Source organism: Simochromis diagramma, unplaced genomic scaffold (assembly GCF_900408965.1).
Source record: "Simochromis diagramma unplaced genomic scaffold, fSimDia1.1 OVJJ01000334.1, whole genome shotgun sequence".
NCBI lineage: Eukaryota > Metazoa > Chordata > Actinopteri > Cichliformes > Cichlidae > Simochromis > Simochromis diagramma.
The window spans coordinates 5,167,796-5,180,880 of NW_024386764.1; the positions used below are offsets into that span (position 1 = coordinate 5,167,796).

General features: G+C 41.4%; 1 protein-coding gene across 15 annotated transcripts in view; it reads right to left on the reverse strand.

Moving 5' to 3' along the window:
• ptprsa (protein tyrosine phosphatase receptor type Sa) overlaps positions 1–13,085 on the reverse strand; it is a 223,089-nt gene that overhangs the window by 36,970 nt on the left and 173,034 nt on the right. For 9 of the 15 annotated variants that reach the window (XM_040032829.1, XM_040032809.1, XM_040032853.1 and 6 more), the window contains 8 exons: positions 11,175–11,768; positions 10,015–10,109; positions 9,584–9,834; positions 8,932–9,019; positions 7,559–7,762; positions 7,197–7,360; positions 5,484–5,495; positions 5,050–5,165 (listed from right to left, as the gene is read on the reverse strand). In XM_040032829.1, the coding sequence (XP_039888763.1) occupies positions 5,050–5,165; positions 5,484–5,495; positions 7,197–7,360; positions 7,559–7,762; positions 8,932–9,019; positions 9,584–9,834; positions 10,015–10,109; positions 11,175–11,768 (1,524 nt within the window). The remainder of the gene's footprint in view (positions 1–5,049; positions 5,166–5,483; positions 5,496–7,196; positions 7,361–7,558; positions 7,763–8,931; positions 9,020–9,583; positions 9,835–10,014; positions 10,110–11,174; positions 11,769–13,085) is intronic. The other 6 variants (XM_040032892.1, XM_040032901.1, XM_040032928.1 and 3 more) reach the window with 2 other exon arrangements.

Genomic DNA, 13,085 nt, shown 5'->3' on the forward strand with positions numbered 1-13,085 from the left:
CAACAGCCACAACAAGACTTGATTAGTGCTAGACATGCTGAATCAATAAATCCCTTAAAAAGAATTTGTCTGACAAAGTGAGGTAGGCTAAAAGATCTGAAAAAGCAACACATCGTGCCAGGGTTTAAAGAAACAACTGAGAAACAAAGCCATTGGCATCTATCAGTCTGGAAAGGGTTACGAAGCTATTTCTAAGGCTTCGTGACTCCAGTGAACCACAATGAGAGCCATTATCCACAAATGGAGAAAACAGAACGAAGTGTCCCAGAAGCGACTGGCTCACCAAAATTACTCTAAGAGTGCAGTGACGACTCATCCGGGAAGTCACAAAAGAACTCAACATCTAATTTGCACCTTCATTGCCTCACTTGCCCAAATTAAGGACAGTGTTCATTATTCAACATTATAAAAGAGACTGGGCAAAATAGCATCCATAATGAACATTCTGAACAAAAAGAACACAGGCCTGTCTCGCATTTGCCAAAAAAAAATCTTGATGAAGACTTTTGGGAAAATATTCTGTGGACTAACGAGACCAAACGTGAACTTTTCGGGAAGTCTGAGTCGCGTAATGTCTGGTGTAAAGCTAGCACAGCGTTTCATAGAAAGAACATAACACCTACAGTCAAACATGGTAGTGGTAGAGTGATGGTCTGGGGCTGCGTTTGCTGCAAGATTGTTTTTGATTTTTCATTAAATGGAAAAGTTCCACCGCTGCTGACATCAAGAGCATTGCACGGTCATGTTGATGCAAGAGGTGCCAAGCTAAGTCCAATCAGCACGGGGTGCCCGGTACAAGCCTTTTTGGACACTTTTTAGCACCTTCACGTTAAAGTTGTGATCATTTCCATCAGCAACCTAATGACTAAACAGCAGCTTTAAAAAGAGAAGAGTCCACAGTTTCCAAGAACCAAGATGGAATACAAGTTTAGGATCACGACCAGGAGCAGGGTTGCTGTTTATTTTTTCCAAAATTTACTGGGTTGTGTGCTGAGTTCAACTTCTACTCATGATGGGTCTAATGGGAGACATTGAGTGCAAAGGTCCTGAAATGTGGCGCAATTACAATTGAGTGCTACATCAGGACATCAGGGCTGCAGCAGCGGAACAGTGTGATGCAGCAGAACAGTGTGATGCACTGAAGAATGCATTCAGAAAGTGTTCCAAGCATGGCAGCTGCATTGGAGGCAGTGTGTCACAGCCAAAGGACTTCAGATAACGCTGAGGGATTGTGGTCAAATTCAAATCATGTTGCCGCAGTCACAGAACATTTTGATCATACCCCATATGACCCTTGGGAAATCGAACTCATCACATGAAAATGTTTATTATAAGTACATTTAATTATTTCTTTATTGCTAGTTGGAGCGTTGTGATAATCACTAACTATTGTAGGAAAAAAGCTTTAACTTTAATATAAAGAAGAGTAGAAAAAGAATAAAATGATGAAGAAAAAAAAGCGAGCACTCTGGGCGAAAGCTGCAGATAGGCAGTAGATATCCACCGAGTCGTGATGCTTCATTACTTTGGCCCCATTTGCCAATTAAACCCTAGGCACAATGGAAGTTAATGACAAAACAAGTCACTCTGTGCCCCAAGGAGTTATGGGATGTCATTGTGAGGCTGTCATATCACCTACAGGCTTTTAAGCATACATGGACAGGCGTGCACAAACACACAAGATGTGCACACTCTCTCTGAAACATGATGCCTGTTGGAAGGCTAATCAAAAACATATTTTATGTTCCTCAGCACTAGGGGTCAGCGAGCACACATTGCCGACACGGCATATGCTCGGCTGGATTGGAGAGGCCTTGGATAACTGCACGGGGAGTATGCTCATTTGAACAATGGTCGCTATTAGCTGATGGGGATGTTCACAAATGCTCACCGGCCCACTTAATTGGGCTAAAATGTCCATTTAAATTAAATTCCCCGGGTGCGGAGATAACGACAGCGTCCAATTCTGCGGAACAACGGCGAGGCTGTGGAATGAGAATGCTCGTCGAGTATAAAGACAAGTCTTAACATATACTGGTGACTGTTGTATAAAAGAGAGCAAGCATTTGTAATGAGAGTGACTATTATTTAAGGAAGGCTGAAGGACAGCGGTAAGCACAGGAGAAAATCTCAAAACGTAAGAGCGGCCACTATAACATTGTGGTTACAGAAACCTCTGATAGGACTCTGAATGCCAAGCAAGATAAAGATAGGAACAGTAGCATTTCTCTGTAAGTGTCTCTGTGAGTCTCCTTGCTTCTCTGTCCTCTGATGTAAAGAAATCTCTCTTTCCTTCGAAGATACAAACTCAAGGCGGCATGTCCGGGCTGAAGAGAAATGCTTTATTCTGAAATCTGAGCCTTTTGATGGAGCAGAGACTGGCCATGGATGACAGATGGATTTCCAAAAAAACATCCCGGCTCGAAGACAGAAAGACGGCAGGCAAAAAAATAAACGAAGAAATAAAAGAAAAGAAACAAGCAGAAACTAGGTTGGGTGTGTTTATTCTACTTATGGAGAATTGTCTCCCTTATTAGCTGTTTGTTTGGACCAATCTGTACAAAGGCTACTTCGATACATAGCGAGCTTTTATGCTACAATACATTTGGAAGGTAACTGGCCGACAGATGTGCCAACTGCATTTTTTTGTCTTTGCACACCACAGCTTGTAACTGGACACTGAAACTTAACCGAAACAAAGACAGCATAAGAAAAACACTTCCACTGCGGCTAAGACCAGAGTCAACAAACCGTAGATGTCAGTGTGGTCAAATCACAGGAGGCTTGATGATAAAAAAAAAAAAAGGCAAACAAACAGAAAATCAATCTGAATGAAAGCCAGGGGAAAGATGTCAGAAAGCTATGGCTGGAGAAACCAGACTTTTAGCGCAGATGATCATCAGAAATAAGGCAAGGCAAGGCAAGTTTATTTATATAGCACAATTCAACAGCAAGGTGATTCAAAGTGCTTTACAGAAACATTAAAAAACAAAAACAAATAAAAAGCATGATTTAAAATGAAAAAAAAAAAAGGAACAGTAGATAAAATCAGTAGTTAGAATGTAAGTTTGGAAATTTAAGCTTAAAAGTAAAACAGTGCGGATTTGGTGCTTTATTCAAATGCAGCTGAGAACAGGTGAATCTTCAACTGGATTTAAATAAACTGAGTGTTTTAGCTGATCTGAGGCTTTCTGGGAGTTTGTTCCAGATATATGGAGCACAAAAGCTGAATGCAGCTTCTCCGTGTCTGGTTCTGACTCTGGGAATTGATAAAAAACAGGATCCAGGTGACCTGAGGGATCTGGATGGTTCATACTGGGTCAGGAGGTCACTGATGTATTTTGGTCCTAAACCATTCAGAGCTTTATAGACCAGCATCAGAACTTTAAAGTCTATCCTCTGACGGACAGGCAGCCAGTGTAAAGACCTCAGAGCTGGACTGATGTGGTCCACTTTTTTGGTCTTAGTGAGGACTCGAGCAGCAGAGTTCTGAATGAGCTGTAGTTGTCTGACTGATTTTTTAGGTAGACCTGTAAAGATGCTGTTACAGTAATCAAGCCTACTAAAGATGAATGCATGGACTAGTTTTTCCAGGTCCTGTTGAGACATCAGATCTTTTATCCTTGAAATATTTTTGAGGTGATAGTAAGCTGACTTTGTTATTGTCTTAATGTGTTTTTCTAAGTTTAGGTCTGCGTCCATCACTACACCCAAACTTGGCTCCAAAGACTATTACTTCAGTTTTGTTTTTGTTTAGCTGGAGAAAATTGTGGCACAACCAGTCATTAATTTCCTCAATGCATTTACCAAGAGCCTGTACAGGGCCTCGGTCTCCTGGTGACATTGTGATATATATTTGTGTGTCATCTGCATAGCTATGATAGTTTATTTTGTTGTTCTTTATAATCTGTGCCAGTGGGAGCATGTAAATGTTAAACAGAAGGGGTCCCAAGATGGAACCTTGGGGAACTCCACATGTGATACTTGTCTGCTCAGATTTTAAGTTACCTATTGATACAAAGTATTTCCTGTTTTCTAAGTATGTTTTGAACCAGTTTAGTACAGTTCCTGAAAGACCTGCCCAGTTCTCCAGTCATTTGAGTAATATGTTGTGGTCAACTGTGTCATATGCTGCACTGAGATCTAGTAAAACTAAGACTGACATTTTTCCACTGTCTGTATTCAGATATATGTCATTAAACACTTTGGTCAGAGCGGTTTCAGTGCTGTGGTTCTGTCTAAAACCTGACTGGAAGGCATAGTAGCAGTTATTCTGTTTTAAGAAGTAATTGAGCTGCTGAGAAACTGCTTTTTCAATGATCTTACTTAAAAATGGGAGATTTGAGATTGCCCTGTAGTTGTTCATTTGTGTCTTCTCAAGATTGTCCTGTTTTAGTATAGGTTTAATTACAGGAGTTTTTAGTGGTTCTGGAAACACACCTGACATTAAAGAAAAGTTGACGATCTGTAACAGGTCTGACTCTAAAGTCTTTGAGACCTTTTTGAAAAAAAGATAAAACCACGTAGAAAGCCAGGGTATAAAAAAGACAGGCCTGACAATGCACAAATTTTTTTTTTTCTTTTTTTATTCATCAGCGGTTAATGGGGATATGGCAAACACATGCTTATAGCCTACAGGCTGTTATGATTGCAAATTATGTCAAACACAATGATATGGGGGGACTCAGACAGGGTGTACGCAAAAGCACATATGCAATCATTTTGGAGTAGCACATGTGGGTGTAAGTGTAACTATCTGCTGTCACGACACACGTAAAGTGTATTAATGCATAACCATATATTTATATTCTGCTTTCATGAAAGGTTTTCTCTCTGAATTGTAATTGTGCAACAATATGAAAGGTCTTCTCCAGATTCACACATGTATGCAGCCCGTGAGATCTTTTTTGGATTAAACCTCCTTTACAGCCTCCATTATTTTTATTTGAAAAAGAAACTTCTTCTAATCCTTTGTTGCTCTACAATTTTAGAATGAGATGAATGAGCTTCCTATTCTTCATTCAGAGTGTAATGCACCTTTTGCCTTACCTGGAGTTTGGAAGTTGATGCGTCTCACCTCCACGGGGTCTGTGGGGTGATGGGGTGTAATGTCTGCGTTGTTCAGCAGACATTTCGTGCGTGGCTCCGACTCTTTTCTTTTGTGGCTGGACAGTAAGTCAAACATAAAGAAGGAAGAGGGGAAGACGTACAAAAAAAGACAAAAGAAAAAGAAAAACAACTTTAACGCACACTTGATCCAGCACAAGAGATCCCATCCTCACTATCTACTCAGTAACTGGCTGACTGGTAGCTCGGTCGGTCAGAAAAGCTAAGAGTGAAGCAAAATCACGGACTGTGAAGCTGGTAACATGTATCGCGTATGAACAAGTCTCCTTCACTCTCACTAATTAAGGGCATTTTGTGCTGAGACAAGCTATTTTGTCTTGAAAAATGCATTAAATCTAAGTAAGACTAAGCCTTACCTGTCGGGTTTGCTGTTTCCAGAGAAAGCAATAGGAGTCAAATAAATATATAAAGATGGTGAAAACACAACACACAAGGAGAAAGGGAGACGGGGAGGCAAGAAGAGAGATAAATCAATAGAGAGCAGTTTAAAATTCACAGGGGTCGCTGCTGGGCTCGCAAAAAAGCGAGATAAAGCTCATCAGCATTGGGAGAAGGTGTGTGCATGAGTGCAAGTGTGTGCACGTGTCAATGAGTTGGAATGAGTGCGTATTCAATGAAATGTGTAAGTAAGCGCATACATTCGAGAGCCCTGCATTTGCGTGTCTGTGGATGTGTGCGTGCATGCGTGTGTGTGTACGTGTGTGTGCGAAGGGTGCAGATACAGATAGGAAAGGGGAATGTCAGGGCCAAGGGCAGTCCTGGGAAACACTATTCACCATGGAGAGATGGGGGAGATGGGAGAGTGAGGTGGAGTGAAAGAGAAGAGAAAAAAGAGAGAGATTCAAGGAGAGATGTTACTCTCCCTCTAACCATTCAAGATGGAGGTAAACCAAGGTCAGATAGTCACGGATCATCTGACAGTAGCGAACCCTGCTCATGCTTCTCACACCAGTCCTGCCCCCTTCTAGATAATTCAGGGATCTTTCCTGGTATGTAGGGCAACCTCTTGCAACATTGTTCTGTTTGGATTTGCAGCCCCCGAGGCTAATATCTGCAGCTAACAGTAAAAAAAAGGGCGATATACTGACTGCATGTGCATCTTCCAAAGCTCGAAGCTACAGAGAGTTCACTTAGTCTTGACTCAGAGGAGCAGAGGTGTTGGGGCTTTAAAGGCAAGTTTGATCTCCACTACAGTAAAAAAAAAAGATCATCCAGTTTTTAATCTAGTAGTTTAGTCATTACTAACATTATTATTGGGTAACTTAGGCAACACTGGAAAAAGTGCTTGAACACTAGAATTCGCAGTTCTAATTTCACATCCAGACTCTGACAATATGTAGGAAAAACCTTTAGTTATGATACCGTAACATGATAGCTGCACTCCTCTATAATGCATATGGTTTTTATGTGGTAGAGATCATACTGGTTTCATGGTTTGTGTCTATTTAGAGGGAGGGCAGTGACACGCTCACTAGAATCACTCCAGTCCTGTGATAGAACATTTCTATCCTGTCCCTTTCATGATGACAACAGCCCTGTCCACGTTCTATTAACCAACATCAACAACAAACGAAGCAACACATTTTGGATGAATGCTTTACCAAGGTCTACTTTTGGCACCACATCTTTATTTTATTGTTCCCTTGAATTTATCACCCTTCCTATACTCGCTGTGAATAAACACTTTTGACATCTACTGACTGACAAATTCTTTCTACTAGTCGAGCACCATCTCAAAGAATCTCCTCCTCTCTTCTTTCTCCAACCAGCTCACTTCCCACGACCATCTTTCTTTTTCCACACAAAAAAAAAAAGTTTCATATTTACATGCAACTGTGTTTTTGGGACTTTGAATATCATGCTGCCATGAAAACATAATAAGACCCTCGTTCAACATGCCTCCTAGCATGCAATCATTTAAGATAGCCCAATTCCCCAGTTTGACTACAAATAAGGGGTTTGGCATGAAATGACAAGAAAAACCAAATTCTAAACTTCACATCTATTTGAGGTTCTGACATCTTTACACACAAGTTTCACCACAAACAGAAATTCCCAAGCCAACTCACTTTTTATACAGAAGAATGGCGATGACGATGCAAATAATGAAGACAACAGCCAGGACGGGGCCCAACACCCATATGAGACCATCTCCAGCGTCTACTGGCAAAGGGTCCACGACCAGCTCAGGAGTCACCACCGTGTCGGTATATGGGCTTGCTGCAAACATTTTCTGAACAGAAACAATTTTTCGCAAAACTTAGCACAGTGCATAAAACCCAAAGATACAAATTGAACAAACTGAATTGAATACCACAAGAAGCATAAATGTGTTAGGTTTAGATAAATCAGCATTAAGAGATCCACTATTAACTGAAGAAAACCGCATAATTAAATCCACTCTGACAAAAATTCGACTGAACTGTCTTACCCCGCTAGTGGCATTGAGTTCAACCAGCAGGAAGAAGACATACTCCTGGCCAGGTTCGAGAGGCTTGTTCTCACAGTTACTGTGGCGGTTTTCAGATCCTACTGTGAAGCTAGCGGGCAGTTGCCTGAAGCAGGCTATGATGTAGGGCTTCTTCTGGTCCAGCTGACGGCGTGAACGGCGCTTTGGATTCACCTCCCTCAACAGCTGATTGACGTAAAAAGGTTTTATTGTACTTCTTTATGTGTGAGAGCGTGAGTGTATTTTTAAAATTTTGGCAGATCAAAGACTAAATATAGAGAACATTCAAGTCAGACCTAATGAGAGTTTCTGAGTGCAGAAAGTGTTTATAATGTTAATGTTTTTTAAATAAAAATGTAAACAAAACAAGAGCTATTATTTAAGCACAAAAAATGACATCAATTCAATAAACTGGAAATAAGAAACTGTAATATGGCAGCAGTACAAATTTTCAAATACATAAGCAGTAGGTCTCTTGAATAAGTAGCTGTTTTGTAGAAGGTCTTGAACTCTTCCTGAGATCAAAGAAAACAATCTGTAGGTGTAACTGCACACTTAAGATTCTAAAAGCTTCAACATATCTGGCAATGCTCCATGCAACCATGCAACCCTTTCCCCTACATCAATCCTCTCTCATTCAGTTTAGACTGCAGACAGAGGCGGGCCCTAAGCAGAGGGAATGTGTGTAATCCCAAATCCAATAGGGATGGCTGCTGTTGATCTGGTGCTCAAGGTGACCTCGAGCTATGGTTATGAGTAGGAGAAGACTGTGTAATTCTCTCTTCTGCATGCTTTTTTTTGGGGGGGGGGATTAGCATAGCTGAGATTTACTTATGTCTGTGTTCTGTGTGCCTACATGGGTACATGATGTGCACAATGTGGACAGAACATGCAAACTACTGTTTATGTATAATGATGCAATTTTTGCAATTTTGCCTCTGCATGTCATCACAGTTTATTTAAAATCAGGTAGTCAAGAAGTAACTGAAATGACTTTCAGCTTTAACAGTGAGAAGCCACCAAATCCAAGTTTAACACTTGGAATCGACTGCAGATCTCGTATTTGCTTAATTTTTTTTGGAATAAGAATGTAAAAATCTGACCAGCCCATTAAACTGCTTGTCAGTCCATTGTCCATTTATGTTTGAGCCTCTAAAAATGGGGGGATATGTGTATATATGCCTTTAATTTGTAAACAGACACATTGTTGTTAAATCCCTTCAATTATAGCTGAAAGTCTCCAGTTTAATCATATGTTGGCTGGTTGTACAATCCACTGTGGTGGTGTACAGAGCCAAAATGACAAACAAACAAACAAACAAAAAAACAGCTTGAAAGCTTATTGTGTGCGCTACCTCTTCTATGTCTATCTCATCAGGGTTTTTCAAGTCTTTAACAGTTCCTGGGGTCTTCTTAAGCGGCACCACTACTACATAGAAGTTCCTGTGAACACAGCATGAAAGCACAATAAAGATTTGATTTTAATAAACAATCCTTTAAGATTGTAACAGAATTTACATTAAAAATAGCCTCACACTCAACACTAAATTGACGTGGCAATTTGGTTCTCTCAAAGGGCCTAGCAATTACCAGCAGTCCACGTCACATACTCATTACCTAGTGATCTCAACAGATGTCACGTCAGATTTTAAGTATGTCGACATTTAAACTTTTTCAATTAATTCAATTTTATTTATACAGTGCCAAATCACAACAACATTTGTGTTGTGTCGTGTCAAGGCGCTTTATATTGTAAGGTAGACCCTACAATAATGCGTACAGAGAAAAACCCAACAATCATATGGCCCCCTACGAGCAAGCACTTTGGCGACAGTGGGAAGGAAAAACTCCCTTTTAGCAGGAAGAAACCGCCGGCAGAACCAGGCTCAGGGAGGGGCGGGGCCATCTGCTGCAACCGGTTGGGGAGAGAGAAGGAAGACAGCAACCCCTAACCCTTCAAGACAATTCAGACAGAGCTCACAGATGCTTTTAGCCCTCAAAACTCACTTGACATCCTTGCTGTCAAATGATGGAAAGGACATGGTGAGCGCGGTATCTGAGTTACTGTAGATGTCCAACTTGGGTTTCCTGATCAGCATGAGCGGCGCTGTCCTGGCTATTACCCGATGTCTTTGCCCACCATTTATGCTTTCTTGACAGATCACTGTGAACTCATAGGTGGTGTTAGGTCTTAGTCCAGTGACGAACACCTTCAGCTGCCTGGCATCCACATCCATCTTCTGGCGGTTATACTCAATCTAGGATTAGAGTGATAGTCAATCAGCAAATTGGTGAGGGAATAGAGAGTAAAAGAGGAAGATTGTTTAGTGGTAACTCATGTCACTGAAATATGACAAACTGAATGACAGTTTTCAATTGAATTCAACTTCAAGGATGCTAAATTACACAGTGGGAATGCTTTACAACATTATACTCACAGTGCATTTATACGGGGACCTGCTTTCAGAAAACTTCCAAGCAATGACCACTGTGGACTTGGTGGCCCACTTTACAGTGAAGTTCTTTGGAACATCTGTTGAGTGCACAAATGCAAGAAGAAGAAAAAAAGAAAGAGGGTGTATCATAAGTGAATGGACCATCTTTACATCAGAAAGAAAGGGAAACAAATAAAGAAACCTGATTTTTCTTTTTTGCTTTTTTAAAAAAAAAAAAAGAAAAAAAAAAGCTGTTCTTCCCCTGCAACGTTCCTCTGGGTAGGAAAGTGAGTGTAACAGTGAGCTGTGATTGGCTGTGAGAAGGGCAACGCGATTGGTTAGGACACACAGCACGTAAGACTCATGGACAACAAACCCATGGAGCACAAGGGTGTACCTACTGGCTAGCCATCGTGGGTAGTGCCAACCCAGCTCATCATTATCTTTGAACCACGAGCATTTGATGATTAACAACTGACCCATGCGGTCCCAATGCCAACTGATCCTACACCTCTACTAAGTCTGGGTTGGCGCTGCCAACGTGATGCCGTGTAGGCAAAGAGACAAACCCAAAACATAGCATGCTAACAGTCCTTAGCGGTGCATCTGTGGGATGCCATGCCACAAGCTGTCCTGTCAAAGGACAGGGGGACGGAGAATGAGGTTCTGGGAGAGGAAGGGAGTTAGGAAGGGCAGAATATCTTAAACCAAAAATAAAATAAAGAACCAAAATGAGAGTTTTGCAATTTTAGAGGTCCACACTTACTCTCAAAGTGACTAGATCTGATTGAGATCCTACCTTGTTTGTAAACTGGGGATGTGAGATGACATTAGCTGAGTGACTGTGCTTGGCAACAGGCTGCAAGAATGACTGAGAAGAGTGTCTGACCAAATTGCACTTACCTTGAAATTCTAGGCTTCTTTCCTCTTTCTCAAAATGACTGACTATAACTTACTGACTTATCTTTTACCTGATTTGGGTTATTGAAGTAAGTATCCCACGGCAAGCAATTTAAATATCAATGTTTCCTCTTTCTTGAGGAGAGGTGGAGGTGGTTGAAGGAGGGGGTGGGCAGTTTTTGTGTTGCTGCAGATTAATTTTAGCCAATTTCCAACCCCCCGCCAACTGGGTTGGATAACATAGACAAACAGGCAAGCCCTACCTGCTGGATCAAAGGCCACGGTCCGATACTGGATAGGTGGGCTGTAGGGCCCTGGACCTACACTGGTGTGTGCACGTATTTTCACGTCATATGCCGAGTTCGGTTTGAGGCTGTTGAGCACATAGCTGGAGAGGCTGGGGGGTAAGTGGAGTTCCCGTGGAGCTTCTCTGGTGCCAGCTTCTTTATAGGCCAAAGTGTACTCTGTGATTACCCCATTCCTCTCTGCCAGGACTGGTGGAGACCAGGACAGCTGCACTGAGCAGCAAGTCACATTGGAGCCCTCGTTAATTTGTGGGTATCCCTCTGGCGTATTCTCAGGCACATTGACTTCTACCACAGCCTCTTCCCCAAAGCCACCCCTGCTCTTGGCAGAGATCTTAAAGAGATAAATTGCCCCCCGGTGAATGTTGCCCACAGAGTACTGCCGCTCTTGGGGAGCAAATTCCAGTGTGGCCAAAGGAGAGACATCTTTTCTGCCAAACTGGAGCCGGTAACCCTGCAGGTCCATGCCATTGGTTAGATCTGGAGGATCCCAGCGAGCCACGGCTGATGTCTCTGAGTCCTGAGCCACTGACAGATAGGGCGGACCAGGTACTGCAGAAACAAAGAAATAAAAAGCGTGATGTCTTTGCATTGCAGTTTTATTAGAATGCACGTTTTTAAATAAGAGACACGAAAATGGTACATATGGGTGAGCGTTGAGAGTCATTCATGAAATATAACCATCGTTTATGTTCTATTTTTCCTTCAGCTATAGGAGTTATGGTTTGTGTTATAGAAAGTGCACTGAGTTTTTGTACTGTGTAGCAAAATCATCAACACTGTTACTATTGATACAAATAGTATACGATGGAAGCATTTACAAAGGACATAAAACAATGTCTATGTGTCCAAGGTAAAGATCAAGATGAACAAAACTCGGGGAAATTGTTTGAACTTACAGTCAATAAGCTAACAAAGTGAGTCAGAAATGCAGAAGATCCCCAAAATGCTTAAATTCCCAAGTGATCGCTGTACCCATTACCATTTCATGATACATAGAAGCTGAAGCCAAAAATCATTGCATTACAGCAAAGCACCACTAAAAGTTTAAGCGAAGAACAGCGCCTTGTTTGTCTCTTGTTGTAAAATGGATGATCTACTCTTGGGGTCCAGACACTATTCTTCAGAGTGGCCCAGTTTTGCTGCTGTTATGGATGACACACGTCTCATCCTAACCCTCCTTTTAAGGTCCCATCACCGAGACAGCGGCAGCAGCAGTTATGTGAAGCCTTTAGTTCTCAAGCTGCTGTCAAAGCTTTGTGAGAGATGAGCGTGGCTGATTTGCACTTGAGCCCCATGTAAATAGATTCTAGCTTCCTCGCTCATCTTCTGATCTATGTACTTCCCTCCTTTTTCTGAGAAACAGCAAATTTTCTCAGAAAAGGTGGGGACGGGACAAACAACTGGCAAATGTTATAAGTATTCTATTATAGATACACATTGTTTTATGAATTTAAATCCAAATGCATTACTTTAGTATTAATAAAGAAAACAAAGGAGGTAATGAGACACGTCAGCTATGAAATTAATTACATGTATCTACAGTAGTCAGACAGAATGATGAGTGACAGTCTCCTGCATACTGAAGATTCACAAAGCTTGCCGATTTGTTTGGCAAAGTTGGCCTGCCGAAACTGTTTGATCCTGCATAAATTTATTAACAACTAAATAAACTGAATGCAAATTATTAACTGTGGTTGCAGGTGTTATGTACTTTTCATCATTATCTTATGCAGACATAATTATGCCTTCATTTGCTTTCTTTGGCTAACGCTTGTTGATGCTAATGCTAGATGAATTCAAGCTGAATTCACCCCCGCACCCACCCCTTAATCATTGCATCCTGTATCTTTGTGCTTGATGGACACT